The sequence below is a fragment of the Brassica rapa genome, chromosome A03 (genome assembly GCF_000309985.2).
Source record: "Brassica rapa cultivar Chiifu-401-42 chromosome A03, CAAS_Brap_v3.01, whole genome shotgun sequence".
Classification (NCBI taxonomy): domain Eukaryota; kingdom Viridiplantae; phylum Streptophyta; class Magnoliopsida; order Brassicales; family Brassicaceae; genus Brassica; species Brassica rapa.
This window is the reverse complement of record NC_024797.2, coordinates 8,554,615-8,580,926: the sequence shown is the minus strand read 5'-3', so window position 1 is coordinate 8,580,926 and position 26,312 is coordinate 8,554,615. Positions and strand designations below refer to the sequence as shown.

At 37.8% G+C, this 26,312-nt stretch overlaps 4 protein-coding genes, 1 long non-coding RNA gene and 1 other non-coding gene across 6 annotated transcripts; 4 read left to right on the top strand and 2 right to left on the bottom strand.

Moving 5' to 3' along the window:
* The first annotated feature begins 1,462 nt into the window (after nucleotides 1-1,462).
* LOC103857558 (glycine cleavage system H protein 2, mitochondrial) lies at nucleotides 1,463-2,752 on the top strand. The gene is made up of 3 exons (XM_009134763.3): nucleotides 1,463-1,718; nucleotides 1,995-2,257; nucleotides 2,409-2,752. Exons 1-3 carry the CDS (start codon nucleotides 1,478-1,480, stop codon nucleotides 2,535-2,537), a joined length of 633 nt encoding a protein of 210 aa, XP_009133011.2. The 5' UTR covers nucleotides 1,463-1,477; the 3' UTR covers nucleotides 2,538-2,752.
* A 1,792-nt stretch (nucleotides 2,753-4,544) lies between these two features.
* LOC117132766 lies at nucleotides 4,545-6,044 on the bottom strand. Its single transcript, XR_004456308.1, has 2 exons — nucleotides 5,389-6,044; nucleotides 4,545-5,016 (listed from the first exon to the last, which is right to left on the bottom strand). It is a non-coding gene; the product is annotated as an uncharacterized LOC117132766 (long non-coding RNA).
* A 1,115-nt stretch (nucleotides 6,045-7,159) lies between these two features.
* LOC103857557 (probable arabinosyltransferase ARAD1) lies at nucleotides 7,160-9,668 on the top strand. The gene is made up of 3 exons (XM_009134762.3): nucleotides 7,160-8,438; nucleotides 8,656-9,021; nucleotides 9,102-9,668. The coding sequence occupies exons 1-3, from the start codon at nucleotides 7,674-7,676 to the stop codon at nucleotides 9,288-9,290; spliced, it is 1,320 nt and encodes a 439-aa protein (XP_009133010.1). The 5' UTR covers nucleotides 7,160-7,673; the 3' UTR covers nucleotides 9,291-9,668.
* A 4,087-nt stretch (nucleotides 9,669-13,755) lies between these two features.
* LOC103857556 lies at nucleotides 13,756-19,533 on the bottom strand. The gene is made up of 9 exons (XM_009134761.3): nucleotides 19,334-19,533; nucleotides 16,007-19,016; nucleotides 15,852-15,911; nucleotides 15,346-15,498; nucleotides 14,886-15,046; nucleotides 14,654-14,801; nucleotides 14,451-14,573; nucleotides 14,248-14,335; nucleotides 13,756-14,142 (listed from the first exon to the last, which is right to left on the bottom strand). The coding sequence occupies exons 2-9, from the start codon at nucleotides 18,875-18,877 to the stop codon at nucleotides 13,949-13,951; spliced, it is 3,798 nt and encodes a 1,265-aa protein (XP_009133009.1). The 5' UTR covers nucleotides 18,878-19,016; nucleotides 19,334-19,533; the 3' UTR covers nucleotides 13,756-13,948.
* A 247-nt stretch (nucleotides 19,534-19,780) lies between these two features.
* On the top strand, nucleotides 19,781-26,031 carry LOC103857555 (receptor-like protein EIX1). The gene has a single exon (XM_009134760.3). The coding sequence runs from the start codon at nucleotides 23,254-23,256 to the stop codon at nucleotides 25,975-25,977; it is 2,724 nt and encodes a 907-aa protein (XP_009133008.1). The 5' UTR covers nucleotides 19,781-23,253; the 3' UTR covers nucleotides 25,978-26,031.
* On the top strand, nucleotides 21,905-21,978 carry TRNAT-AGU. The gene has a single exon. It is a non-coding gene; the product is annotated as a tRNA-Thr (tRNA).
* Nucleotides 26,032-26,312: the final 281 nt, after the last annotated feature.

Below are 26,312 nucleotides of genomic sequence, written 5' to 3'. Positions count from 1 at the left end.
TCCGGCTCCGGCGGGTCCCCTCCTCATCCCTTCTTCCTTGTTTTTTCTTTGCCACTTGCTTGTCCATGTCGGTCTCTCCGCCTTGCTAGAGCTTCTGAGTTGGTGAGATCTGTCCGCCAGCCGACCGCGCGCGAGGTACGTCTGCCGGGTTCGATCTGTGCTCTCTTTGGTTGTTCTGGCGCGGTAGTAGCAGCGGTGGCTCGTGAGTGGTCGGCGTTTAGGGTTGGGACTGGATCTATTTTCTCGTTCAGATCTGGTCCGTTTATCGTCGTCGTTCGGCGAGGCTTGCCCGGTTGGGTTTCTTTTCTGGTCGCGGTGGTCTCTGCTGTGCTAGGTTTTGGAAATCGATCTTCTTTCGGGTCTTGGACGCGGGTCCTGTTTCGGTGTCGAAGCGGACTGCCCCACTTCTCGGATGTTAGGTGAGTTCTGGTTCTTTGAGTCGGAGGTGAGGCTTGAGCCAGGCTGTGCAGGCGGAGATGGCATCTGGTCTCTGTCCAGCCTTTCGTTGTGGTTTCAGGGGAGTTTTATCCGCTGCTTAGCTGCGGATTCCGGTGGTCGTCCATGTCTTCCGGAGACTGTCTTGTTCCCGACATCACTTTGGGCCTCCTTGTCACGGCTGCTTATCCATTCTGTCCCGAGGTTTTAGCGGCCGCAATTCCTCTGGGGTTTTGGTCTCAACGCACTCCTTTGTTTAACTGTTTCCGTCGACACCGGCAGTGGTTCTCTCAGCTTGGTTTTGGTTCCCGGTTCTCGGTGACCACAAGTGTGGAGGCGGCTCTCGGGGAGTCATTGGCCGCCTCCGTGTCGTCGCTTGATCTCAGACTACGTCCCGGCACCGTTCAGAACTCTTGCTCTCTTGCGGTGGTGGTCTTGTTTTTCCTTGCAGGTTCAGGAGGCTTAATGGATTGGTGGTGGCGATGATATCAGCCCGCCTTTGTTCGGTTTATGGCAACTTGGAAGTGTGTACAGATTGGGCTCTCGAACGTCTTCTCAGTAAGGTTCTTGGTTCTCCACTTCTCTAGTTCGTCATGTGCGTCATTGACAGTGACGGTAACAATGTCTCGAGGCGTTCATTGGAAACTAGCTACTCCAGAGACGACAAAGGAAGTCCCGGCATCCGAAGAAATGAGGAGAACCTCACCTTCCTGCGATAATCGTCAATGGTTGAGAACAGCAACCAATTCTTAAGGATTTCGAAAATCGGACTAGTGGAACGTGCCGGGTTTAGTGGGTGGGCGAAACTAGAATGTAATAGATTAACTTAGGAGCTTTTGTTCAAATCGAGCTTGTAACCGAATCTGAATTCCCGTATTTCGGGTTGATTTAATATATCTATATTATTTAAAAAAAAAAAAAAAAAAATATTCATGTTGGTATAATATATGGTCTAGTGTCACAATCCCACAAATGTTGCTTTAGTGGGGTTGTTGAAAATAAATTGGCCCACGAGCATAATCATATCAGAAAGTGATATTTTATGGAACAAAAAAAAAGAAAAGCAAAGCCACCAAACCCTTTTCTCGTAAAGAGTATAATAATATTAATAAGCCGGTCGGTGAGTGCACTCCCTCTCTCTCTCCCAGACTGTTGTTGTTGCGTATCTGCGTTTTCTCTGTGCTTCGAGATCTCCACGAAAAAAATGGCTGCAAGATTCTTGTGGGCTTCTAGAGTCGCTTCTCATCTAAGGATCTCCATCGCCCAACGAGGGTTTGCGTCAGGTGAATCTCTGTCTCCTTCTGTTTCGTTTCTCTCTCTCTGATGATCTATTCAGTTTCTCTCTCTCTGATGGTTGAATCTGAGATTGTTTTTTTATTGAAAGTATTGATCTTTGGTTGTTTTGTAAGATCGGTACCGTGATGTAATGAGTGGGTTTGTTGTGGAACTATGTTTTGTCTGAAACAAGATGTTCTGAGACCATTTCTTTTTGAAAAGTTTGAATCTTTGCCATCTAACGTTACTTGGTTATTCTCTTTTTGGTCCCTTTTTGTTTATAGTTGTTTTGAAGGATCTGAAGTATGCTGAGTCACACGAATGGGTGAAGATTGATGGGAACAAAGCAACCTTTGGTATAACGGATCACGCTCAGGACCACTTGGGTGATGTGGTCTATGTTGAGTTGCCTGACTTGGGACGTTCCGTGTCACAAGGTGAGAGCTTTGGAGCGGTTGAGAGTGTGAAAGCTACCAGTGATATCAATTCTCCAGTCTCCGGTAAGGTGGTTGAAGTCAATGAGGTGCTGAGCGAGTCCCCTGGATTGGTGAGTTCATTTGATTCTTGGAAAGTTTTGGCTCATGTGAAAGACTTAAACTTTGAGAAACTTGATTCACTGGTTGCTGATGTGATTGTTAAACATTGTGGGTTCTTGATTAAGTGGTCTCGAGCTGAGATTGTTTTGTTGGGATTCACAGGTGAACACGAGCCCGTATGAAGATGGATGGATCATAAAGGTGGAGCTGAGTGATGCAGAAGAGGCAAAGAAGCTGATGGATTCTGACAAGTACTCCAAGTTCTGCGAAGAAGAAGACGCCAAGCACTGAGCTTTTCTTTTTTCCTTTTCTTCTGGAAGTTTCCATTGCAACATAGATTGTTGTTTTCTTAAATGAAATCTTGATCTATGTAACATGGATGAATCAAGAAAATCCTGAAGATCTCCATCTCTGCTTCTCTTTTTATGTTTTTGAACTCTCTATTGTTTGAATAATGGTAGAAAATAACAAGCTTTGGCAGTTGCATTGATTTGATCTTTCATGAAGTTATGACTCTTTGTTTTCTCACTTGGTCTCTTTACTTCAGCTGAACTACAAAGTAAACATTCTTTGCCGTTTTAGGACAAGTGATAGAACCGATTCTTGAAACAATGTCTAACTTGGAAATGGGCATGTTAAAAGTGACTACTGATGATTTGCCTGGGCACGGCTCTATAAAGAAGGATCTATAGCTAAGACCAAGAGTCTAAGAGACGGATAATTCATATCTTTCAAGAAATGTTGATCCAAGATTCGTGAGTATAAAGAAGAATCTAATGGAATATTCATAGGAACGGATAAAAGTTAGGTGGCTAGATTGTACCAACCGTATGAAACCTCAAAAGTTAATATGAAAAGTAAAAAAAAAATCTATGATGCAATGACATGTGCACAGTGGGGGAAAGATTTTGGAACCATTGTTTGCTTATTGTGGAAGCCAAGCTTGTTTAGCCTCAATTGTCACGAGTTGTGCCTTGTAATACAAGTTTCCTGTGTTCACAGCCCTAATTCATCAATGTAGTTTACATTTTCGAAAACTGAATTCATCATTTTACCCTGCATATCAGCATACGTAGAACCTCTCAGAAAACCCATTTCATTTTATGTTCATGCCTGATTTTTAAACTATGTAGACTTACTTGAAACTATATGCATATAAAAACTTGCTGCCTTATAAAGAACTTTCAACCGGGTTTCTAGTTCTAGTGGTAAAGGGCTTACAACTGTGAGTACCGTCACATGGGTTCGAATCCCGGCCACTGGGAAATTAACATTTCGGCTTCGCCAGGAACAGAGGACCGACACGTGGCAACACGTGACTAGTCTGAATCACTTCTTTGGAACCAGGATACCTCTGTATAATTCAGAAAAAAAAAACACGAACTTTCTTAATACAAATACTGAAATATGAAATTCTTGTGTAACACACACTAGTCAGGAAAGTACTAATCTGGGCAATCGCCAGGATGACATAAGCAAAAGCGTAAGAAACACTAATTATTAACTGAAACATACTGTTTCACACCTTAATTCCAAGATAATTGGCAATGATTATACCTAAAAGCTTTTATAGTTTTATAGAGGTAATGGTAATTATTTGTTGCCATCAAAATCATCTTTGATCTTAGTTTTTATTTATTTTCCTGAAATTAAAGAATTACCGAGTATGATGGACTTATCCTCATTTTTTTTTAAACTATGGACTTATCCTCATTTCGTCAAAGCTCTGAAACATACTGTTTCACACCTTAATTCCAAGATAATTGGCAATGATTATACCTAAAAGCTTTTATAGTTTTATAGAGGTAATGGTAATTATTTGTTGCCATCAAAATCATCTTTGATCTTAGTTTTTAGGGAAATTGCACCCAGTAAGCATAAAAAAAAATAAAATTCACTAACTAACTAAAAACACCACCTCTCTCCTACTTTCTCTTCCTATCTCTCTCTACTTTCTCTCTATAAATCTAATTTCCCTTTTTTTTGGCTATTTAGCAAATAAGCCATAGTTTTTATTTATTTTTCTGAAATTAAAGAATTACCGAGTATGATGGACTTATCCTCATTTTTTTTTAAACTATGGACTTATCCTCATTTCGTCAAAGCTCTGAAACTTATATTTCAACCACCCTGTTTGTTCAAAAAAAAAAATATTTCAACCACCCTACAAGCGCATTTGTTTTTTCTCCCTCATTCATATTTTTGGCTTTTATGTTTTCAGTTGGGGTTTTACTCCCCTAACTTTGACCTTTTGGTCCCCCAGTTTAATGAAGTATTTCAGTAGTGTTAAAAGAAAAAAAAAACTTATTCTCCTTTTATTTTATTTTCCGAAAATTTTACATGTCACTCTTGGTTTATATCAGTATACGATAGTTACATGTCACAAAAAAATAAAATAAAATGAATAATTAATAAAATAATTTATTTTTACATCTTAATATGAGTGAAATATTTAAATATTAATATTTATAAACAGAGAAAATAGTAAGTAAATTATTAGAAAACTATAAACCGATATTTTTTTTGTTGACCGGTCAAGTCCGTAGCTCTCTTCAGCGTGGTGGTGCCTTGCAATCAGCCTGGTTCCGATAGCAAGTGCAAACTTTGGTACTCGCCCTCTTGGGAATGACACATGCGCCTCTTACAAAATTAAGTGGTGGAGCCTTGCAATGACGGTCACATTCACTCTTTTTATCACAAATCTTTGGCGGTGCCACAAGGAGTGGCTGTCCTTGACAATCACGGTCCAGTTTTTCAGCAGCTATTTTCTCTGTTGGAATAGTGATTATGACAAAACATATATAGATCAATTTTGTACATTGTAAACACCATAAACCAAACGCATCTATAATTTTTTTTAATTTTGTTTTGTGTTAATCATTGATGACTAATAAAAACCTTTTGAATGCAAAAGGTTAGAGCTTGTAATATTATAATATACACAATGTGGAAACTGAACCCAAACCCAACCAAAATTTATAAATTCCAATTTGACTTCAAATATCTATAAACCTAAAGTTCCGGAACTGATAGAAACCGACTTGAATTAGTTTCGAAATCTGAATGCCCAGATGTAATACACATCATGCTTACAAATCAAAGACATGCTTTTGGGATACTTCAAAAACTATGTTAAAATTACCTGTTGAAACCACCAAAAATATCACTAAATAGATAATGAAATAAACAATATTTTCACTCTTAGACATGTTTTCTTTTATTTTTGAATGATTTTTTTATTTTTTTTAAAATTTTTAACTGAATCTTTATTGCTTGAATTTTGTATGTACCTCTAGTCATATTATTGTATATAACTAAATTTTATTTCTAAAGATAGAATATTGAGTCCGTATAAAATGCCTACAAAACTGTTAAAACAACAAAAATAGAATTTAATAGACACCATATATTTTTTACCTCATAAAACTTCAATTTTCTATTTATTTAATTTTTCAACATATAATTGGGACATATTAATTTATCAAACTCTCTAATTGATTGTTCAATAACTAATACCCTTTTCCATATTTTGAAACTAATCCAAAAGTGATTTGACTAATATGTGACTGAAAAAGCATAAAAATAAATAAGTTTAAAAAAGCATAAAAATAATATTATATAAAATTATTGAAAATATATAAAGGCCTCTGAAATTATCTTTATTGACATCTACAATCATTTTATATAATTTTATATAATACCCTGGATACAAATAATAATATTTTTATTAATTAAAAATCCATAAAATTTTTGTTACTTTGAAAATAATAAACAAAGAAAATAAAAAAATAAAAACAATTGAGTATATTAGTTATATAAAAAATATTGCATAGAACTTAAATGTAGTTTTAGATATAATATTACTAAATCTATCAAACATATATTAAGTGTTAAGAAAATAGAAAGATAATTCTAGTGTGAATATAAAGCAAACAATATAATAATATATTCTTACTTATATAAAATATGTATATATATAAATTATTAATTTATATTTTTAATAGGACCATATACTTACATAGTATTTTCTAAAAAAGTATTATCTTATTATTTTATTGATTCGTGTCAAATTTTGAACCGGTCCATGTTGAGACTGACGGAATTTATTAATTTACAGAGATTATTAATTTACCGAATATTAATTTACAGAGGTTCTACTGTAGTTAGCAATATTTGCTGATTTTTTTTACATTCTTAGATAATTACTGCACAATTGTGGAAGCTCTGATTTAATTATGAATTCTAATGTTTTTACATCAGAAAGTTTGAGATTTTTGTTTCCACAGAAGATATAGTCATCAATTAATGTAGGGCCTGACTGGTTCAAACGCAGCGGTTGCGGGAGTTTGTGGATGCTGACGGTTGCGGTTTCTAGCGGTTTTAGGAGATTTGTACGACTGGTACTGCGGTTAAAAGTGCGTTTGCGGGTGACTTATGACTAGTTAACTACCAAACGCGGTAACAATCAAATAATAAATTAACAATATTTACATTTAATATAATTATAAAAATATCAAAAATCATAAAATTATAATAAATATAAAATTTATATTTAGAAAGTTATAATTTTAATTTTAAAAATTTATTGAAATTGTTTTTATTATAAAATTTTATAATATTAATTAAAATGTAATAGATATATTTTAATATTTTCATAATTTCAATTTTAATTTTTTATTAAATATTTTTACTTTTGTATATATATTGTTTTAAAAAAAGAAAAAAAATTTACCCTTTCGCAACCGCCCGCAACCGCAAACACTAACTGGAGCCAGCTTTTGAATTTATGAGATTCAGAGCGGTTTGAAGCGGTTTATAGCGATTTGAGTGATTGTTGCAAACCGCCGACAACCGCTACCAACCGCAAAAGCTGCATTTGCGGGTGGTAGCAGGAAAACCAGTCGCCCTCGTAGACTACTGATTTTTTTTTAAAAGATAACCATTGTACGAATAGAAGTGCATCAGTGCAAATAAAACCATCTCAGTATGCTTAGAATGTGCATCTGAGTAAAACAGATAATTTTTTTATTGATGATTATAAAACTATTTTATACTTTTTCTGTTTCAAAATAGAATTAATTATTTTTACCAAAAAAAATATAATTAATTAAAACACTACTATTAAAAAATTTAATATATATATTTTTAGTCAATTATAAAAAAATTGCATTATCTCATTGATCACACAATATTTAATAAGTGTAAAAGTTGTATTGAAATGTGAAAATTACCTATATTTTGAAACAAATAATAAATTAGTATTAAAAATTACTATAACAATAAATTAACAAGAGATCTGTTATGGAAGATTTGGACCGAACCTAAATCACGACAGTCATCTTCACAAGTCTTTTGACTTTGAGCTGCTAAGTTACATTTCTTCAATCTCTCTTCTCACCTGAAAACCCTTAACACAAGCTTCCAACAATGGCGCGTAAATCATCCCTCCTCAAACGAGCAGCCATCGCCGTCGTCTCCGTCATCGCCATCTACGTCATTCTCAACGCCTCCGTCAGCCCCTCCCTCCCTTCCTCCTCCGATCTCATCCGCGAAGAAGATGAACAACCACGTGCTCCGATTCACCCCAAAGTTAAAGTTTACATGTACGATCTCCCCAACAGATTCACTCACGGCATAATCGAGCAGCACGCAATCGTCCGCGGCGGAATCAAGGATGACGTCACCGCGCTCAAGTATCCGGGTCACCAGCATATGCACGAGTGGTACCTCTTCTCGGATCTAAACCGACCCGAGACGGATCGACCCGGGTCTCCGATCACCCGCGTGTCGGATCCTGCCGACGCCGATCTCTTCTACGTCCCCGTGTTCTCTTCCCTCAGCTTAATCGTGAACGCGGGTCGACCCGTGGATCCCGGGTCGGGTTACAGCGACGAGAAGATGCAGGAGGAGTTGGTGGACTGGCTTGAGAGCCAAGAGTGGTGGAGGAGGAACAAAGGGAGAGATCACGTGATTCCCGCGGGGGATCCGAACGCGCTGTATCGGATCTTGGACCGGGTCAAGAACGCGGTTCTCCTCGTGGCGGATTTTGGGAGGCTTAGGCCTGATCAAGGATCGTTCGTTAAAGATGTGGTGATACCTTACTCTCATAGGGTTAATCTCTTCACTGGAGAGATTGGTGTGGAGTCTCGCAACACGTTGCTCTTCTTCATGGGGAATCGTTATCGCAAAGATGTAAGTTTAAATCAATGGGCATGTTCGTTTGAATGTCGTTATGATCTACAATCAAATGTTGTTTGTCCGTAGCAGGACTAGTTACAATTAATTTTAAATCGCTAAAATATTTATAATGTTTTGCGATTAGTCAGCAAAACGAACAATATGAGTTGCTGTCTTTTTATGGAACCAGAGTCTTTGATTCTGTCTGTTTATTTTTTTTGGCTGTCTTTAGGGCGGGAAAGTTCGTGATTTGCTATTCCAAGTACTTGAGAAGGAAGAAGATGTAACCATCAAACATGGGACTCAATCAAGAGAGAACCGACGAGCGGCTACGAAAGGAATGCATACTTCAAAGTTCTGTCTAAACCCTGCGGGTGACACTCCATCCGCATGCAGACTCTTTGACTCTATAGTCAGCTTGTGTGTGCCCGTCATTGTAAGCGATAGCATCGAGTTGCCTTTTGAAGATGTTATTGATTACAGAAAGTTTTCGATTTTCGTCGAGGCCGGTGTAGCTCTGGAGCCAGGGTTCTTGGTTGGGATGCTGAGGAAAATAGGAACCGAGAAGGTTCTTGAGTATCAAAGAGAGATGAAACAGGTACGTTTCTCTATTTATTCAACTTCTAACCTCTTTTAAGTAGACGTTTTCTCACACGTGAATGATGATGGGGCATATAGGTAAGACGGTATTTTGATTATGATAACCCAAATGGAGCAGTGAAGGAGATCTGGCGTCAAGTCTCACAGAAGCTACCACTCATCAAGCTAATGAGTAACCGTGAAAAACGTCTTGTCTTAAGAAATTCTACTGAACCAGACTGCTCATGTCTATGCACAAACCAAACTGGTCTAGTCACTTCCGTATAACCAAATTTGCTTTGTCTCTTGAGTGAGAGTCATCAGATTGTGGAGGAGCTTGAACTCGCTCAACTTCTTGGCCCCGAGACTTACAGAAGGAGATATCCACCTCAAGTGGCCTAACCTTTTCGGTTTGGAAAAGCATTGGTAACAGATTCGTAAGGAAGATAGATTTTGAAATACTTCTTTGCTTGTAGATTCCATTAGTTTTCTCGTACTTGGTACTAGTATTAGAGTGTTACACTTTAAACGGACCCAACAGCTATTCTTTTTGACCTCATTGTTACTCTGCACATGTCATAAAAAGTGAATTACAACTCAGGCTTCAGTTGTTTTCTGCCAGTGTTTGAGATAGTGTCTTACTCACTGTAAAATTTTAAGCCTTAATTAGTCACTGTTCAACTGTTCGATACTTCATCATTGCAAGTAACAATTTAAAATGCTTTTTAGAGAGTGATAAAGAAGAAATTAAGCATACGTTTAGATGAAAAGATATGCGAGATGAATACAAGTTAACTGAGTAGAAGAAACGAAAGGGATTAGGGAACTTTGGTTTATTTGGAAATCACTAATGAGTTTCTATTCAATAGCTTCGGATGTGAAACGAGGCGTATTTTTGCAGTTACTGAATGGATAAATCCACAAGACCAATTTGACTCCCATATACATTCACATTCTGCCACCATGATAGCTTCCCGATCCGAGCCTTGCCGTCACGTTTTTTTGTCCGTTATTTAAGTTAGTTTTGGTTTGTTGGTTCTATACACGGTTGCATATATAGTAAACCGGTTAATATCCGCCGGTATTGAGGACCAAACAGGGTTAACCTCTCATCTTCTTTGTTGTGTCTCCAAAACCGGTTTCTTTTTTTTTTTTCTGTTGGATTGGTCAAGTTCATTCCAGAAATTAGACCATTTCCAATTATTACATCAGAGTTAAAATATATGTCTCGACGTTCATACTATAAGAAACTCTTACATGTAGCAAAATAACATATTAACTCCCCAACAAAATACAACAAACAAACCAAAAGAAACTAGAGTAGAAAACACACAGCGAAACATATATAAACAAGAGACGAGTGCAACTTAAGATGGACTGCGAGCAAGAGTTGTTTAGGACTTCCGTAATAGAAGTTGGCCCCAAACGCAGAACTGTTTGACTTCTTTGATCGGTAATAATTTGGGTGAGTAGATCCTACGAAGAGGTCTTCGAGCGGCTTGAAGACATTTGCCGACAATGCGACTTCTAGGTTCCGCATATAGGCGGCTTTCCCATACACGCTGTCAGACATATATCCGGATCCCATTTCGATCGTGGTATGCCAACCGAGATTTTCCTGATTGATGATTTCACTACCCCATTCCACCCGTTCTGCGTAATCGTTTAGGCGGTTAAAAAGTATTACAGGCCAATATCCTAGGGGCTCTAGGATGCCGTGCTCAAGGATCACTCCGAGCCACCAAACCCCGATGTTTTGATTCTGCATATTAATCATGTTAATGTGTTTACTGCATACATGTATACATAATAATAAGAATTCAACATCTGATATATTTAATTACTTACAATCAACATTTTAATTGTCATTTCTACTCGGTCCAACATGTTTATATACCCTAACCAAACTTTTAACAACATATTTTTATATTTTTCTTAATAATCATATATAAATATATAAATATAAATATATATATATAATATAAATTATTACATTAGATTTTTAACCAATTCAAATACATTAATAGTTATTAAAGATAATTTTATAAAATTAATTGTATAGCAATATTTGTTAATATCATCACCAATATATTCACCATAATCAATCATAATTTACTAAAATCAATTGTTAATAAAAAAATCTCCATTTAAAAAATATATTTTACTTAAAGTTTCTATATTTTTGCTTATATTTTTATTAATTTTTACTTGTACTTTTATTAATTTTTACTTATATTTTTATATGATTTGTTAAATTTTATATGTAAACATAATTTATATTTTTTTAAATAATAATATTTGTAAGAACATTAGTGTTGTTTATATAATTTTTATTAATAAATATATTTCAAGGATAACGAGAAACAATTAAACAAATTAAATAAGCATTAGTTGTACTAGTCTTTGAAAGTTTCGAATAATAATTTCTTATCCCAAGTAATCCCGTAAAAAAATCATTTTATAGTCTAACAAATACCATTAAACTTTCGATATATAAATTTAAATTCTCAAACCAAACAGTCAAGTCATGTTCCGTCCGTGTTCATGATATTGATTTATTAATATTAGCGGTCAGCAGCGATTCTTTACACAACATCACACGGTTCACATTTTTGAATGTGATATATTCTTGAATTTTTTACATTCAGGTTTACATTATGAGTTTTTATTACACTATAGAGCACTTTTTGCTCAGCACTTTTCTTAACTTATTTGAATGTCATTAGGCACTTTCAGTTATGATTATGTAACAGAATTTTAGAGTTATATATTTAATATCTAATATTTAAATTAGACATTAAGCTAATTATATAAAAACAACCAAGATACGAGTATATGTTACTTCACCAAATGAGTTTAAAGAGTAGAGCCACTAAATCTGTGAGCTCTTGACATAGCTAAAGTCCAACGATTATTTAAACAGTTCATCAACCCATCATTATTTATTAACAACTTATTAACATATCTAATCTTCAAAGTTCCACATGTCTCATCTCTATTAGATAAAGATAATTGAATATATAATTCACAAACCAAATCATTCTATATGTAATATATGTATATAATTAAAATTTACATATTATAAATTTTCTATATAATGTCCAATAAAAAAATTAAAAATTAAAATATAAATTTAATTTAATTATTTTATATATACACATTCATTTTGCGCAAAACGTAGATCTTTACCTATAATTATATATTTTGCAACCTATTTATTAATATGTAATATTGTTATCGTTAAAATACATTCACCATACACAAAGCGCTAGTCTTAACCTAGTAAATTGGATTAAAATGTTATACGCTTTACTACTTTTAGTAATGTTACTAATGTACCAATCAAACGAGAAAAACGAAAAGATCAAATATTTTCAATCTATATATATGCACATGCCAAAGAATTTTTTTTGAATTAATTACAGTATCTAGCGACTATTCCGTAGATCCCATAAATGCAATGTTAAATTATCTGGTGGCTAACGGGAATCGAATTCCAGGTTCACCGTTCGATTTTTATGCTACATAACATTAAAGTAAAAGGTAAAAACACAACTTATTTTATTTCCTTCTTAATTTTTTTAACTTACTTTTATTTTATTCTTCACCATTAAAATATAGCTTCATGTTGACAAAAAAAATATATATAGCTTCATAAAAAGTTTGATGATATGGTGGAATCATCAAAACGTAAAATATATTTTAAATTAATGATGAGATCATTAAATTGGAAAGGAAACTTGAAATATCATAGTAACAAGATTTGTTTTATCGTTAACCTTATAGAACGATTGAAATGTAAATCAAGATTTTTATAGAAACATCAATTAATTTTATTAATTTAATTTAATTTGTTGAAAGAAGAAGGTGGAAAGGAGAAAACGTTTGTCCAACTTTACATCAGTCATCAGGATATGTCTTTACAGCAAACTTTTCGTTGTAGAGTTTCGAACCAATGAACCCACGAGGGCCACGACATCGCATCGACAGCATAAACAAACAATCAATTATCATTCCAAGTAATCCGTCGCACGATCGAACCTTTGACTTTTTTTAATGAAAAAATGAAAAAACTGTTATGTTTCTTGAAAATGAAGTTTAAATCTTACGGTTGAAACAATCAAGGCCTTAGTACATGCAACTTGAACATATGAGTGCTCCCAAAGCTAGTGATTGGATCATAAATTAAAGTGTTTCCCTCAGTTGCAGGTGGGCTACGAGTAAACCTTCCGCATATAAGCAATGGTATTACCATTTAATACATCCAACCTCATTATATAAGCGGTGGAGTAGACGAGCTGGAGTTCATAAATAGGTGCAGGGATGCGGGAGTGGTGCACATAATGGGGAACACGGTGATTCGAGCTAGGAGGCAAGCGAGGTTCTACAAGAAGATAGCCATTGACTATGTGTACGCGTTTCTAAGGAAGATTTGTAGAGAACATAGTGTAATCTTCAATGTTCCTCAAGGGAGCCTTTTGAATGTCGGTCAGATTTTCTATGTATAAAAAACTAATATACTTTATAAATTCATATTTGATTACACAAAATTAATAATTTTCAGTTTTAAACTGGACGAAATAAATTTTAAAAACTACAAAATGCAGAAATGGCTGATGGTGTACTAGTTTCATGCAGTAAAAATGAATAAATCTTAAGACATTTGTATAAAATTATTATACCAAAAATCATGCATTTACTAGATTGCTTTTTCATTGGAAGAAAAAAACTCAAAATTACAGAAGAAGAGCAATGTCATCGTACCAAAACCAATTTACTTACACTCAATAATAATAATAATAATGGCTATACAAATATGGATACATGTTTAGGACTTCTTGTACAAATCAACACTCTCAAATCCGAAAGAAGACGCAGCGATGTTTTTTATACACAAACTTTTACAAGAGGGAATTACGTACCGGTAATAATGAACATATAGTAGATTACTTGTGGACTTGGTGATTGGCCGCGTGGGCTTTTGCTGCAGAGGTGGACATGGTGCGGAGACGTCTGGCTATCTCTGGGAAGGAAGGTCGAACAAATGGGTCAGGAGCCCAACACTGCTCCATCAGCATCCTCCATTCCGGGTCACAGTAGCTTGGCACGGTTGGTCTCAGTGTATTGTTCACTATGCCTCCTACAATAGGTGAAAGATTCAGACAACCAAAACAGATTAAGCTTCAACCTTGTTTGGTAAGAAAAGAAACGCGGAGAGTAAACGACAGAAGAGACAGCAATTTACCAATGATTGCTCCGTAATGCATATTGGCGTAGGGTTCCTCACCGGTAAGAATTTCCCACAAAACTATTCCGAAAGAGAACACATCGACCTGTTTGTAAATGAAGGCGAAACATTACTTGAAAATCATTTAAGGGCAGTGAAACTAAATGAATAGAAACTGAATTCATCTTCCAACGCTAGTGTGAGAGCATTGGGTTACATACCTTTTCAGAAACTTTGCTGCTGCTGCCACTAAGTAGTTCGGGAGCCATCCAAGGGAGGGTTCCTCTTACACCACCAGTGACCAAAGTGTTTCTTTTTATCTTTGACAGACCAAAATCACCAACCTGCATAAACCATCCTCTCTCTTATCACATAAGCAAAACAATATGACAATGTTACATAACGAACTGTCCAAGAAAATTACCTTGCAAATCGGACGGGCGGGATCCTTTAAGTTGACAAGCAAGTTGTCACATTTCAAATCGAAATGCACTATGTTCTTTGAGTGCAAATACTCCATTCCAAAAGCTGCATCCATTGCAATGATGAGTCGCTTACGTCGATCAATCTGCCTGTAATTCCCCAAATGTGAACTGGTTTACATCTAAAGTTGTTTTTAGAAAGCAAGAATAGCAACGAGATGTGTAAATAATTACCTGTTGCTGAGCAGAACATGTCTAAGCGATCCATTGACCATGTACTCTGTCACTGTAGCTAAAGTCCCTCCTGGCCCATCTCTCACTACGCCGTAGAATGCCATCACATTTGGATGATGTAGCTTGGAAAGAATTTCAGCTTCATGCCAGAACTCAGAGGTCTGAAATTTTCAATCATTGGTTACTGAAAATGAAAATCAGTTAAACTAATGCGGTTTTATGGATAGTAAGAAGCGTTATTCTGCAGTGGAGGACAAATTTAGTAAAACTATACTATATAGGAGATGTCAAATTCGTGCTTATAACAAGCATCTAACAGCCGCTTCATGCAAGAGAAAAAAGAACAGCAAAACGGCTCTGTTCTGGGGACAGTAGTAGTGTCTTCTAGCAGTACTCTATTGACCATAAAGCAGACAAATAATGTAATTTGGGAGAACCACGGGATATCAAATCTACTTACCAGTCTCTCTTGTTCAGATGAACGACCAATGAAACAGCTCCTTTTTATTCGCTTGATAGCAACATCTGTACCCCTCCATTTTCCATGGTAAACAGTTCCAAAGGTACCAGAACCTAGTTCCTTCAGTTCTTCCAAGTCATCATTTTTAATGACCTGAAACAAAAATAAAATGGACACAATCAGTGAGAAAACCAGGAGCAAGATTGACGATATAATTCTTAAGCTCCAATGGTTTCGGCTGCCAATGGGGACATGCACTACTTTAGTCTAGTCTATAAGCAGCGTACATTGTGATCTTTCTAAAAAATTCCTTAAAACAATAACAGACAAATACCAAAAAATAGAAAGGCAGCTAAATCATTTATTGGAAAGTCATAACTTGGTTGATAAAATATAAAATCCTTTTGGTACTTGGGTTGTAAACATGTTATCTGGTTAAAAAGAGAGCGTTAAATGCAACACCTAGTAAACATGTTAAGCCATAAACTAACTAAGGCATAGCATACCTGCAGAGACCTGTGGCTACTGTCCTCAGCAACAAGGTCAATAAGAGGAACTCCAGTATTCTACATATCCAAATATATTAGTTGAAACATGTATTTTTCCGGTAGTTAAATTTTATTAGATTTTTCATATTTGGGTTGAAAACAAAAAAGCTTACCACATTTGCATCTGTGGTTTCAGCACCTTTGAACTGTGACTGACCGTAATCTTCTTGTGTGTCTGCTGTTCTCGAATCAGCCACGGCAGTAGTGGACACATGCGGCTGGATATTCTCATCAAAGTGGATTTGTGGTTTTAACCGAGTTGGAGCAATTTTCTCTGATTGCAATGGTGGGTAGCTATAATCAATAGGAACTCCGTCGGTATTAGTAAGGGAAGTGGGAAATCCAGGGTGGTCCTGGTCCATAAGGGATAGATCCTTCCTCTCAAACTCATCCTGCGCCAAATTTCGAAAATACGACCAATTTTTAGGGTCAAGATTCTGAACATTTACACTCACTCCAGCTCCATCACCATGCAATGGCCCTAATCCAGGGAAGCTTAGAGACTCTTTCACTTTCAATATATCAGCAAGAAAATCACGAGGAAACCTATCATTAATATCAACAACAATATCCCCGTTCTCTAGGTGTCCTCGCGGAACAGCCTTATCTGAAGCCTCTGACTGACTTACGTGCTCTGGGGCGTTCGGCTCCAAGTTCCTTTTTTCAAATTGTGAAATATTACCCTCCGCTGTCCAGAGGCTTTCAGGAGCTGGTCTTACTGGTGCGCTAGAATGAACATTCTGGGACTCCATATTAGCTTCATGAAAAGTTTCAGCTGATTCGCTAATAGGTAGGAATGCATCTGAAGTTGACTTAGCCATTACAAATTGGGAACCAAGGGAATCATCAGATTTAGACAAACGTTTACTTTCTGCCATATCTCGTGGAATGCGCTCAGAATGAAAAACCTTTTTATGAAGCACCTGCTGGTCGACATTACTCACATTCGATGAATCACCATCTGAAGTAACAAGCCCCGATCCAGAGATTCTCCCAGGCAGAGAAAATTGGTTCTCCTGATAGATTTTTATGCCTTCATTTGCTGTATCTAAGGCAGCCGTTTTCGGAACATATTCCTGAGGTGTTTTAAGACTTCCTTCTGGGTAAAAAAAGGAACTTGGATTTGGTGTTGAGTTGGATATTTGCATGGAAACAGGAGCTTCTTCCTTGAGGGTGTGATTTGGGACCATAGAATCACTTGATACAGAGGAGATGGAATACTCACTGGCCCTTGTGGTGGACTGTTCTTTTCTCATCTTTGGCTCCTTTGCTGAAAGATTATTCTCAACATGATCCTGGGATTTTCTACCACTTTTCTCTGGACAAGCTGAGGTACTTGGATTTGGTGTTGAATCGGATACTTGTGTGGAAACCGGGGCTTCTTCCTTCAGGACGTGATCTGGGACTTTCAAATCAGACGTAGAGGAAACAGAGTACTCACTGACCCTTGGAGTTGATGATTCTATCCTCAGCTTTGGTTCCTTTGCTGGAAGACTGGTCCCGACAGTAGATACATTAGCAGGATCAGTTACCTTCTTAAACGAGTCATCTCTTCTCATTTTGGCCTCTTTTGTTGAAGCTTCTGAATCTTGTACATGGTAGATCTGCTCATCATGCAAAACTCCTTGCTCTGGTTTATGTGGATAGTGAGGCGCCACAACTTCAAGAGGCGTTTCAGGATTCACAGAATAAGGAATAAAATGAGGCTGTGGTTGAACATGCAACGGAGCAGACCCCTTCTCATCTATATAGCCGATGCTTGCCATGTGAGCTGATGTGTAAACTTGGTGGTTACCAAGTCCGGTGAAGTGCACTTGCTGTCCTAGATAAGGCTGTGAAAATGGTTCATTACCAGTAGAAAAACCTGCCACGGGTTGAGAAGTTTGGCCCGCTGACAAAGACTCATTACCAGCCAAGGGAGCAACCGAAGCTACTGCTGGTTCTGTGGCAGCTCGACTGATCTCCCTGTCAGTATTACTGTGAAGTAGTTCATCCAAATTGTTCCCTGGAGCAGTTATACCAAGGGAACTTTTACGTGAACCAAGATCCATCCCATTGACAGCAACAACATACTGAACCTCAGAATCACCCTCTGCAGCTTCCATACCGAACTGACCCTCCTCTATATCACTGCTTGAAAGCAAAAACATCCTGGGCTTCTCAGATCCTCCATTACCAAACACAGTACATTCCTCCATCATGTTTTGTAAATCCTCATCAGAAGATACAGAGACTAGTGCATCAAGATCTTCGCCTGGCAGCTGATATTTAATGGTACGTACTTCAGGGAACATTTCTGACATTTTACGCATGAGTTCTTGGAAAGAAATATCCTTGCTAATCCGTATGATACGCGTTTCACCGCCTACATATCTAAGTTTCTGATCTCTGGGGCGCGGTATGATTCTACCACCAAAACTACACAAGAACTTTGCCTGGTTCAAAGAGCTATCAGAAGCTCTAGAAGAAACCAGACTTTGAACCTTCTGACCAGTGTCATTTCTTGAAGAAATAACCGGGGCTGACTTGACCAGCTCATGGTAGCTCTTATCTTCCTTTCTAGCAGGAGGTTTTCTCTCTTGCTCAAAGGTATGGCGTTTCTCTGCTGCGCTAAGCACCGTGGTGTTAGACCCACTCTCTGACACCGGAAGAACCATCCCCATAGCACTTAAATTAACAGAAACAGGCATACCACTGGGCGGCTTACCGTACACATCGGGTACGAACTGCGGTTTCATAATCACCCTATCTCTCATAAACTCAAACGCAAATTCTTCACCAGTCTGTATGGAGTAGTTCAGAACTGGCCGAGCAGGGGTGGGAATAGCATAATCTGGAGGTCGTACATTCATGTTAACATTAGTTGAAGAATCGTGAGAAAACCTTTGATTCATAGAGCCAATCCCCTCACTCCTAGGGTCAGGGGCGGCAGTATACCGAACGTGTTCATAACCCTTTGCTTGATCCATGTTATCTTTATCCATCTAGTTCACCAGCTCCGTCACAGACGCTTGGAGTCCACATATCATAGCCCAAGTGAAATCTTCGCATTGTAAAACATCCAACGCTTTGGCTGCAGAATAGAACTTGGAACATGAACAACTCAGACTCTCATTGATGTACCTGAAATAGAAGTTTACTAAATCATCAAACATATTCTTCAGTAAAAAGGCACTACACAGCTCGAATCGCTGAACTGAAAATCGATCGATTGATCAACAGATCGAACTAAAAACACAATCACTATGGAAGCAAAACTTGAGATAACAACCTAGAACGAAGCCGATCAAGCATGAAAACAGCTGAAACTATGAATAACGCAAGATCTGAGTATCATTTGAAGATACACACGAAATTCAAGCGGAAAAAAACATCGGATCCAGAGATCTTCGAGAGCTAAACGATCAAACACAGAAGGCGAGTGAGGAGAGGTTTTTTACCAGGAGAGACTGAGGGTTTGACGATCGATGAGTTGGAGGAGGAGGAGACGACGACGACGAGTCCTTTAATTTCTTTCTCTAATTTCGTTTGAGAAAATAATATTATTGTGCGTTCGTTCTGCCAGATATTATTATCTGTACTGTAATTATATTTTTTTTAATTCTAATTTTATGAGAATTGCGTTGTACTTCTATCATTTTATCTGCGATTCGAAATTCAAAACTTATGTATAACTATTAATAAATTCTTTATCAAATTATTGGACGGAAATTTAGATAGTTATTTTGCAAATTTGCAAAACTAATATAATTGGACATTAGCCAAATTTAGGATTTATTCATAAACACACGTAAGATGCTTACGTCATCTCCCTCGACAGCCATTGGATGTTAGTTAATTTACCACTCTATAGTTTTATTTTTTTAATTAATCATCGTACACTTTACAAAAAGAGAATTTTGGTTTCGTTATATAAAATTTAAAGTTAATTTTGGGAGAAACGAAAAGCTTTTTCGAAATATTCCAGGCGAAGATACAGGTGAACTGTCACAAGCTATCATGGTAAATGTACTATTCTTAATATATAAATACCACCTGATGCCAATATACGACCTCAACAATAATCCAGTATCAAATACGACTCAAACTCCATTAAGATTTAAATTTTTCTTTCCGAATTTGTTTTCGTAACTAAAGATACTACTACCTTGTTAGTCAACTGTTAAAATAATTTGAGTCAACATTCAAATTTCCAAAACGACGTCATTTCAACTTTTTTTATTTTTGAAATTTTTTTTTAAGTGATTCAAACCCTTGCAAAGTAACTTTAGAGCAATATTATTGGGGTTTTTGGTTCAATCTTTAAGGGGAAGGGACTTACAAAAACACCAAAATCGAAGGGAAATGTCCCTAAATAAGAAGTCTTTTAGTTTGGTCCTTGTACTGTTCGCGGGCTTCACGGACACGTGGCGGCCCGTGATTGGTTCGTTTTTAATTTTTTTTTAATCGAAAAAAATAAACAAATAAGGACACTTACCAATAATGATGGTCTTACGAGCTAACGAATTTACTACTGAACCAAAGTAAAGTTTATAGTAGACGTATGCAGTAAATATTATATCGATAAGTTTTCGTTGGAATTCAAACTCTTCAAAACAATGGTTGCTTCCCATCTATGGAGCGCTCTTGTCCGCTTGTAATGTTCACGGAGAAGTTAGTATTTTAAGGAGGTAGCGAAGAAGATTATAGAAACAGGTACGGATGATGCTGGGACCTATGTAATGATGTCTAATCTATATTCGGCGAGTGGGAAAGGGGAGGAAGCTGTAGAGATGAGAATGAAGATGAAGATGAAGATGAAGAAGAGAGAGTTGAAGAAACAGCCGAAATACAGTTGGATTACGGTTGGGAACCAGATGCATACTTTTATAGTTGCAGATATGTCTCATCTTCTGTTTGAAGCCCTTGGTTCTGTAGTAACCGATCTTGGCAACAAAATGAGGATGAACATGACTACAGAAGCGGTAGAATATGAGTTCTTGGCTATTTGAATTCCTTCTGCATACCACAGCAAGCTACCACTTTTTGTCTGATTCGAGATTTTTACAATTGTAACGGTCATTCATTCTTCTATGTTATATAAAATGTTGGGTGATCAGTATCTGTTACTTCATTATCCAGGCTGACACCTCGAATTTGTCTTGCCTTGTGGAGTGAAACCATAGGGCGTGTTCCGAGCAGTTGCAGTTATGTATTTTGCATATGGAGGGTTAGATAGTATATTGAGAATCATGAAGATATAAAACATAATTGTGAATATTATTATTGAGATATGTATATATTTAGTTAAAGAAACTAGGCTTAACGTTTATATTCTTATATTCATATATAAGTTGTACATCTATGTATAAGCTTTATCATTATGAGAGTCAATATACAATTCTTCTAATCTTTTACTCTTACCATTCTCTACAGTATACCCATTAGGTTAACAAGGTTCAACGTGAGTAATCACACTGATATACTGTTTGATGGCATTGTCCTTGAGTATGATGCAGAAGTACGCAGATATTGATCCAAACGTAGCTTACTCGGTAGCGTTCCAGAGCGTTTGAATGAAGTGGAAAACGGACTTGGTGCGCTCAAAGGGATGACAACAGTTCTTCTAGTAGAAGCATTGGGACAAGCACGATACATTACTCACATAGCAACGGATCCACATGAACATGATCCCACCTGTATTTGTCCCTGGTCCATCCAAACACCGGAAAACCTATATAAATGTTAATCTCCTTGTAACGATTCCAAGTGCTCTCATCGCTTTCTTCTTGGGTTTATTTAAACATGAAACAGAGTATGGAGACAGAAGAAAGAAAGCAAGGAGTAAAAGTACAATTGATTCCTAAACAGAGTCTAGTCTGCGTTCCATGAACTGATCTAGATTACAATCTTTGAGTCCATAGTCTCTTCCAGTGTTCAAATACAACCAGTTTTTCCTTTCTTTATTATCAATAAACAAATCAGAATTTCTGTATGAAATATATTAGGATTTGTTGATGCAATGTCCAAAAGCTTTCATAGCTCAGTTGGTTAGAGCACCCGTTTAGTAAGCGGGAGGTCTTGAGTTCAACTCTCAATGAAAGCACATTTTGTATATGTTTTTTGCACTGCATATTTAAATTTTGTATATTTTTTGCATTGTATATAACTTTCAGAATAATAGAGTGACGCCACAAAATTTTGATTCTTGACAAAAAATAACTGTACACATACTATAATCCAAACAAGATTCAACTGCATATTTAAATTTTGTATATTTTTTGCATTGCATATAGCATATTTTAAAATTTTTGTATATGTTTTTGCACTGCATATTTAAATTCTCTATATTTTTTGCATTGCATATAACTTTCAGAATAATAGATTGACGCCACAGAATTTTGATTCTTGTCAAAAAAAAAACTTGTTTAAACTTGTCTTTTTATAAGACTGAGGGGCTAAAAAATTTCATCGATTCTAAGTTCATAATTGATGTCAGGTCCGCCATAACATTAACCAACAGTCCAAGAAGTCTCGTATGATTCAAGAAATGCCCACAAACAACAACAACAGAAACTCTCGAACACCTCCGCGATCAATGAGGAGTATGGTGGGATAAGTCATAAGGACAGTTGGGATTGAAGTTTTTCTCCAACAAGCTGACCATGAAACTGCCGTAGTCCCGAAAGAAACTAAATTTGAATGCTTTTAAATGTCCATAGAGGCATCCAAACATATTCGAACTTATATTAAATTTGTGTCGGTGAGAGTAATAGGCAAGATCCACATTTTAAAAAGAAATGTTCTAAGAAAATATATATTCATAACCACATTTTATTAGTATTAGGGCTGTTCGTTTGGTTGCCGCAGGTACCGGCGGCAGCGGCAGCGTCAACATTCTGCGTCAACTCTTGTTCGTTTCGTTGACGCAGGAACCGGCGGCAGCGGCAGCGTCCGAACGCTGCGTCCTGCGGCTGACGCCGATAAAACCTGCGGTCGCGATATGATATGCGGCAGCGTCAGCGTCAGCGAAACGAACAACAACTGTCCTCATTGACGCTGCTGCCGCCGCTGACGCCGAAACCTGCGGCAACCAAACGAACAGGGCTATTATTATTAAATTAAGGAGTGGCCTTCTCACGAAACATCACCACGAGCCCTTTGATGGTGCTCCAATATCGAGCTGCACTTACTTCCATGCACACCAGCTAATTTTCACGTGTCCATATTCGTATTTAAATATATACATGTAATGGTGGTCTATTTAAATATATACATGTACTGATGGTCTAACATGTCTGCGTCAACTCTCAACACATCTCTATATATTAACATTTGACAAAATGAATAGAGCATAACGAAAACAACATCAAACTGAAGTATGAACCTCAAGCTCAAGCTCAGGCCAAGCTTCTTCTTCTCCTTTCTGGTTTTCATCTTTCTTCTCAAAAAACCTGATTTGGGATCAGCATCTAATAGTCCTAAATGTATATCCTCCCAGCGCCAAGCTCTTCTCACTTTCAAACAATCACTCACTGATCCTTCTGGTCGACTCTCCTCTTGGTCCGGACCTGACTGCTGCAAATGGCGCGGCGTTGGCTGCGACCGCAGAACCAGCTACGTCATCAAGATTGATCTCAGAAACCCGAATCAAACACTTAGGCGTAATGGTGAATTTAGAAAGGGTAGCTTGGGGGGAATGATAAATCCTTCTTTGACCCGTCTCAAGTTCTTGAGCTATCTGGACTTGAGTTCAAATGATTTCAACTTCACGGAGATCCCCGAGTTTTTAGGCCACATCGTTAGTCTAAGGTACCTGAATCTTTCTTTCTCATCGTTTTCCGGTGAAGTTCCTGCCAGTCTTGGGAATTTGTCGAAGCTCGAGTCTCTTGATCTGTACGCTCAGACGTTTAGTGACGATCTGTTCACCATAAATTTGCGTTCAGGCAACCTCGGGTGGCTTTCAGGTCTCTCTTCTTCACTGACTTACCTCAACATGGGGTTTGTGAGTCTGAGAGGTGCTGGTGAAGTCTGGTTAGAGGATCTCAGTAGACTCGAGAAGCTGAAGGAGTTGCATTTGTTCAGCTGTGAGATTTGGAACTTACCTCTCTCTTTCCCTTCTTCGTCTGCGAATCTGAAGCTTCTTGAAGTTCTTGATTTGTCTCGAAACTCTTTCATTTCACCGATACCCAACTGGCTATTTGATCTCACCAGCCTCAGAAAGCTTTTCCTCCAATCGGTTCGTCTCCAGGGAACGATTTCCCCCGGATTCAAGAAGCTGAAGCTTCTAGAGACGCTAGATCTGTCCAAGAATGAACTCTCGGGAGAAATTCCAGCGGTTCTTGGAGACCTTCCTCAGCTGAAGCATCTTGACCTTTCTGAAAACTCTTTCGAAGGTCAAATCCACAGGTTTCTTGACGCCTTGTCCAAGAACAAAGGAAATAGCAGCTTGCTCTCTCTCAGTCTAATGTTCGACCGTTTAGAGGGGACATTGCCTGAGTCGCTTGGCGCGTTGAGGAATCTACAGATTCTGGAACTTACAGGCAATTCCTTCACTGGTTCGATCCCTTCCTCTGTAGGAAACATGGCGTCACTGAAGAAACTTGATCTTTCTTTCAACTCCATGAACGGGAAGATCCCGGAAAGCTTGGGGAAGCTTGAGGAGCTTGTGGATCTAAACTTGATGGAGAACAAGTGGGAAGGTGTTCTGCTGAAGTCTCATTTCGTCAATCTTAGAAGCTTGAAAAGCTTCACTCTCGCAACTGAAGCAAACAGATCTCTCGTCTTTAAGGTGCCATCAACATGGGTTCCTCCTTTCAGATTGGAGCTTATCAGAATCGAGAACTGCCAGATCGGCCCTTCGTTTCCAATGTGGCTTCAAGTACAAAACAAACTCAACTCCGTCACACTCAGGAACACTGGGATTGCGGATAAAATACCCCACAGCTGGTTCTCCATAATAGCTGCTGGTGTAACTGAACTGTATCTAGAAAACAACAGAATCAAAGGTACGTTACCTCAAAATCTCGTGTTCCCAAATTTAGCAGCCTTTGATTTGAGCTCCAACAACTTCCAAGGCCCTTTCCCTCGCTGGACAACATACGCAACAGAGCTTTATCTTTACCAGAACAACTTCTCGGGTTCTCTTCCAGCTGACATCCATGTCTTGATGCCACAATTGAAAAACATAAAACTCTTTCAAAACAGTTTCACCGGAAAAATCTCATCGTCTCTATGTGAACTCACCGGACTGGAAACCCTGAATCTAAGAAACAACCGTTTCTCCGGTAGTCTCCCAAAATGCTGGCGTCCTTCATCCGAGCTTTACGAAATCGACGCGTCTGAGAACAGCATATCAGGCCAAATACCGGAGTCTCTCTGCGTGCTGCCTCGTCTCAGCGTCTTGCTTCTGAACCAGAATGCATTGGAAGGTAATATCCCAGACACTTTCCAGAACTGCTCTGGCATTACACACGTTCATCTCGGAGGAAACAAGCTGACTGGGAAACTTCCGTCGTGGCTAAGTAAGCTGTCTTCTCTGTCCATGCTTCGTTTGCCAAGTAACTCCTTTGATGGTCAAATCCCAGATGATCTATGCAGCGCCCCGAGTCTACACATTCTGGACCTCTCAGAAAACAAATTATCCGGCCCGGTTCCAAAATGCATCGGCAATCTCACAGCCATTGTGCAAGGTAAAAGCGTCGACGAGTACTATGAATACCAAGAGATACGCGATAGCATAAATCTTTCCGGAAACAACATGTATGGAGAAATCCCAGCTGGGATCTTGGACCTTACTTACCTTCGAATCTTGAATTTATCAAGAAACTCCGTCGCGGGAAGCATTCCCGGGAATATTTCGAAACTTGGTCACCTGGAGACGCTTGATCTATCAAGTAACAGGTTTTCTGGTGCTATTCCTCAGAGCTTGGCAGCGATATCTTCTCTCCATACGCTGAATCTTTCTTACAATAAACTGGAGGGGAGCATACCTAAGCAGCTGAAGTTTAAAGATCCGTCCATTTACATTGGAAATGAGTTACTCTGTGGTAAACCACTTTCTAAAAAGTGCACAAGGAAGCAGCAGAATGTTGTGGTTAATTAAGTAAATGTACCTGTTTACTCTCCCAAATATAAATAATAAAGTTATCTGCTCTAAGCTGACGCTGTTGTAACCACTTGCATGATGTTGTAACCACAAACAGTCAATTATGTCGAACAAACAACAAGAGAAGAGCCACCTCTATGCTAGATCCCAAAATCTTCTCACCGTAGGACGAAGACGACCCGAGAGGCAGCTCCAACGAGTGGATTCCGAAACAAAAGCAAAGCAACGCGTTATTCAATTCACATAAGAGGCCTTAAGATAATATTTTCATCTAACATGTGCAGAACCTAGAAGGATAGATCGAAACTCATTAATCATCATCAAAATCATAA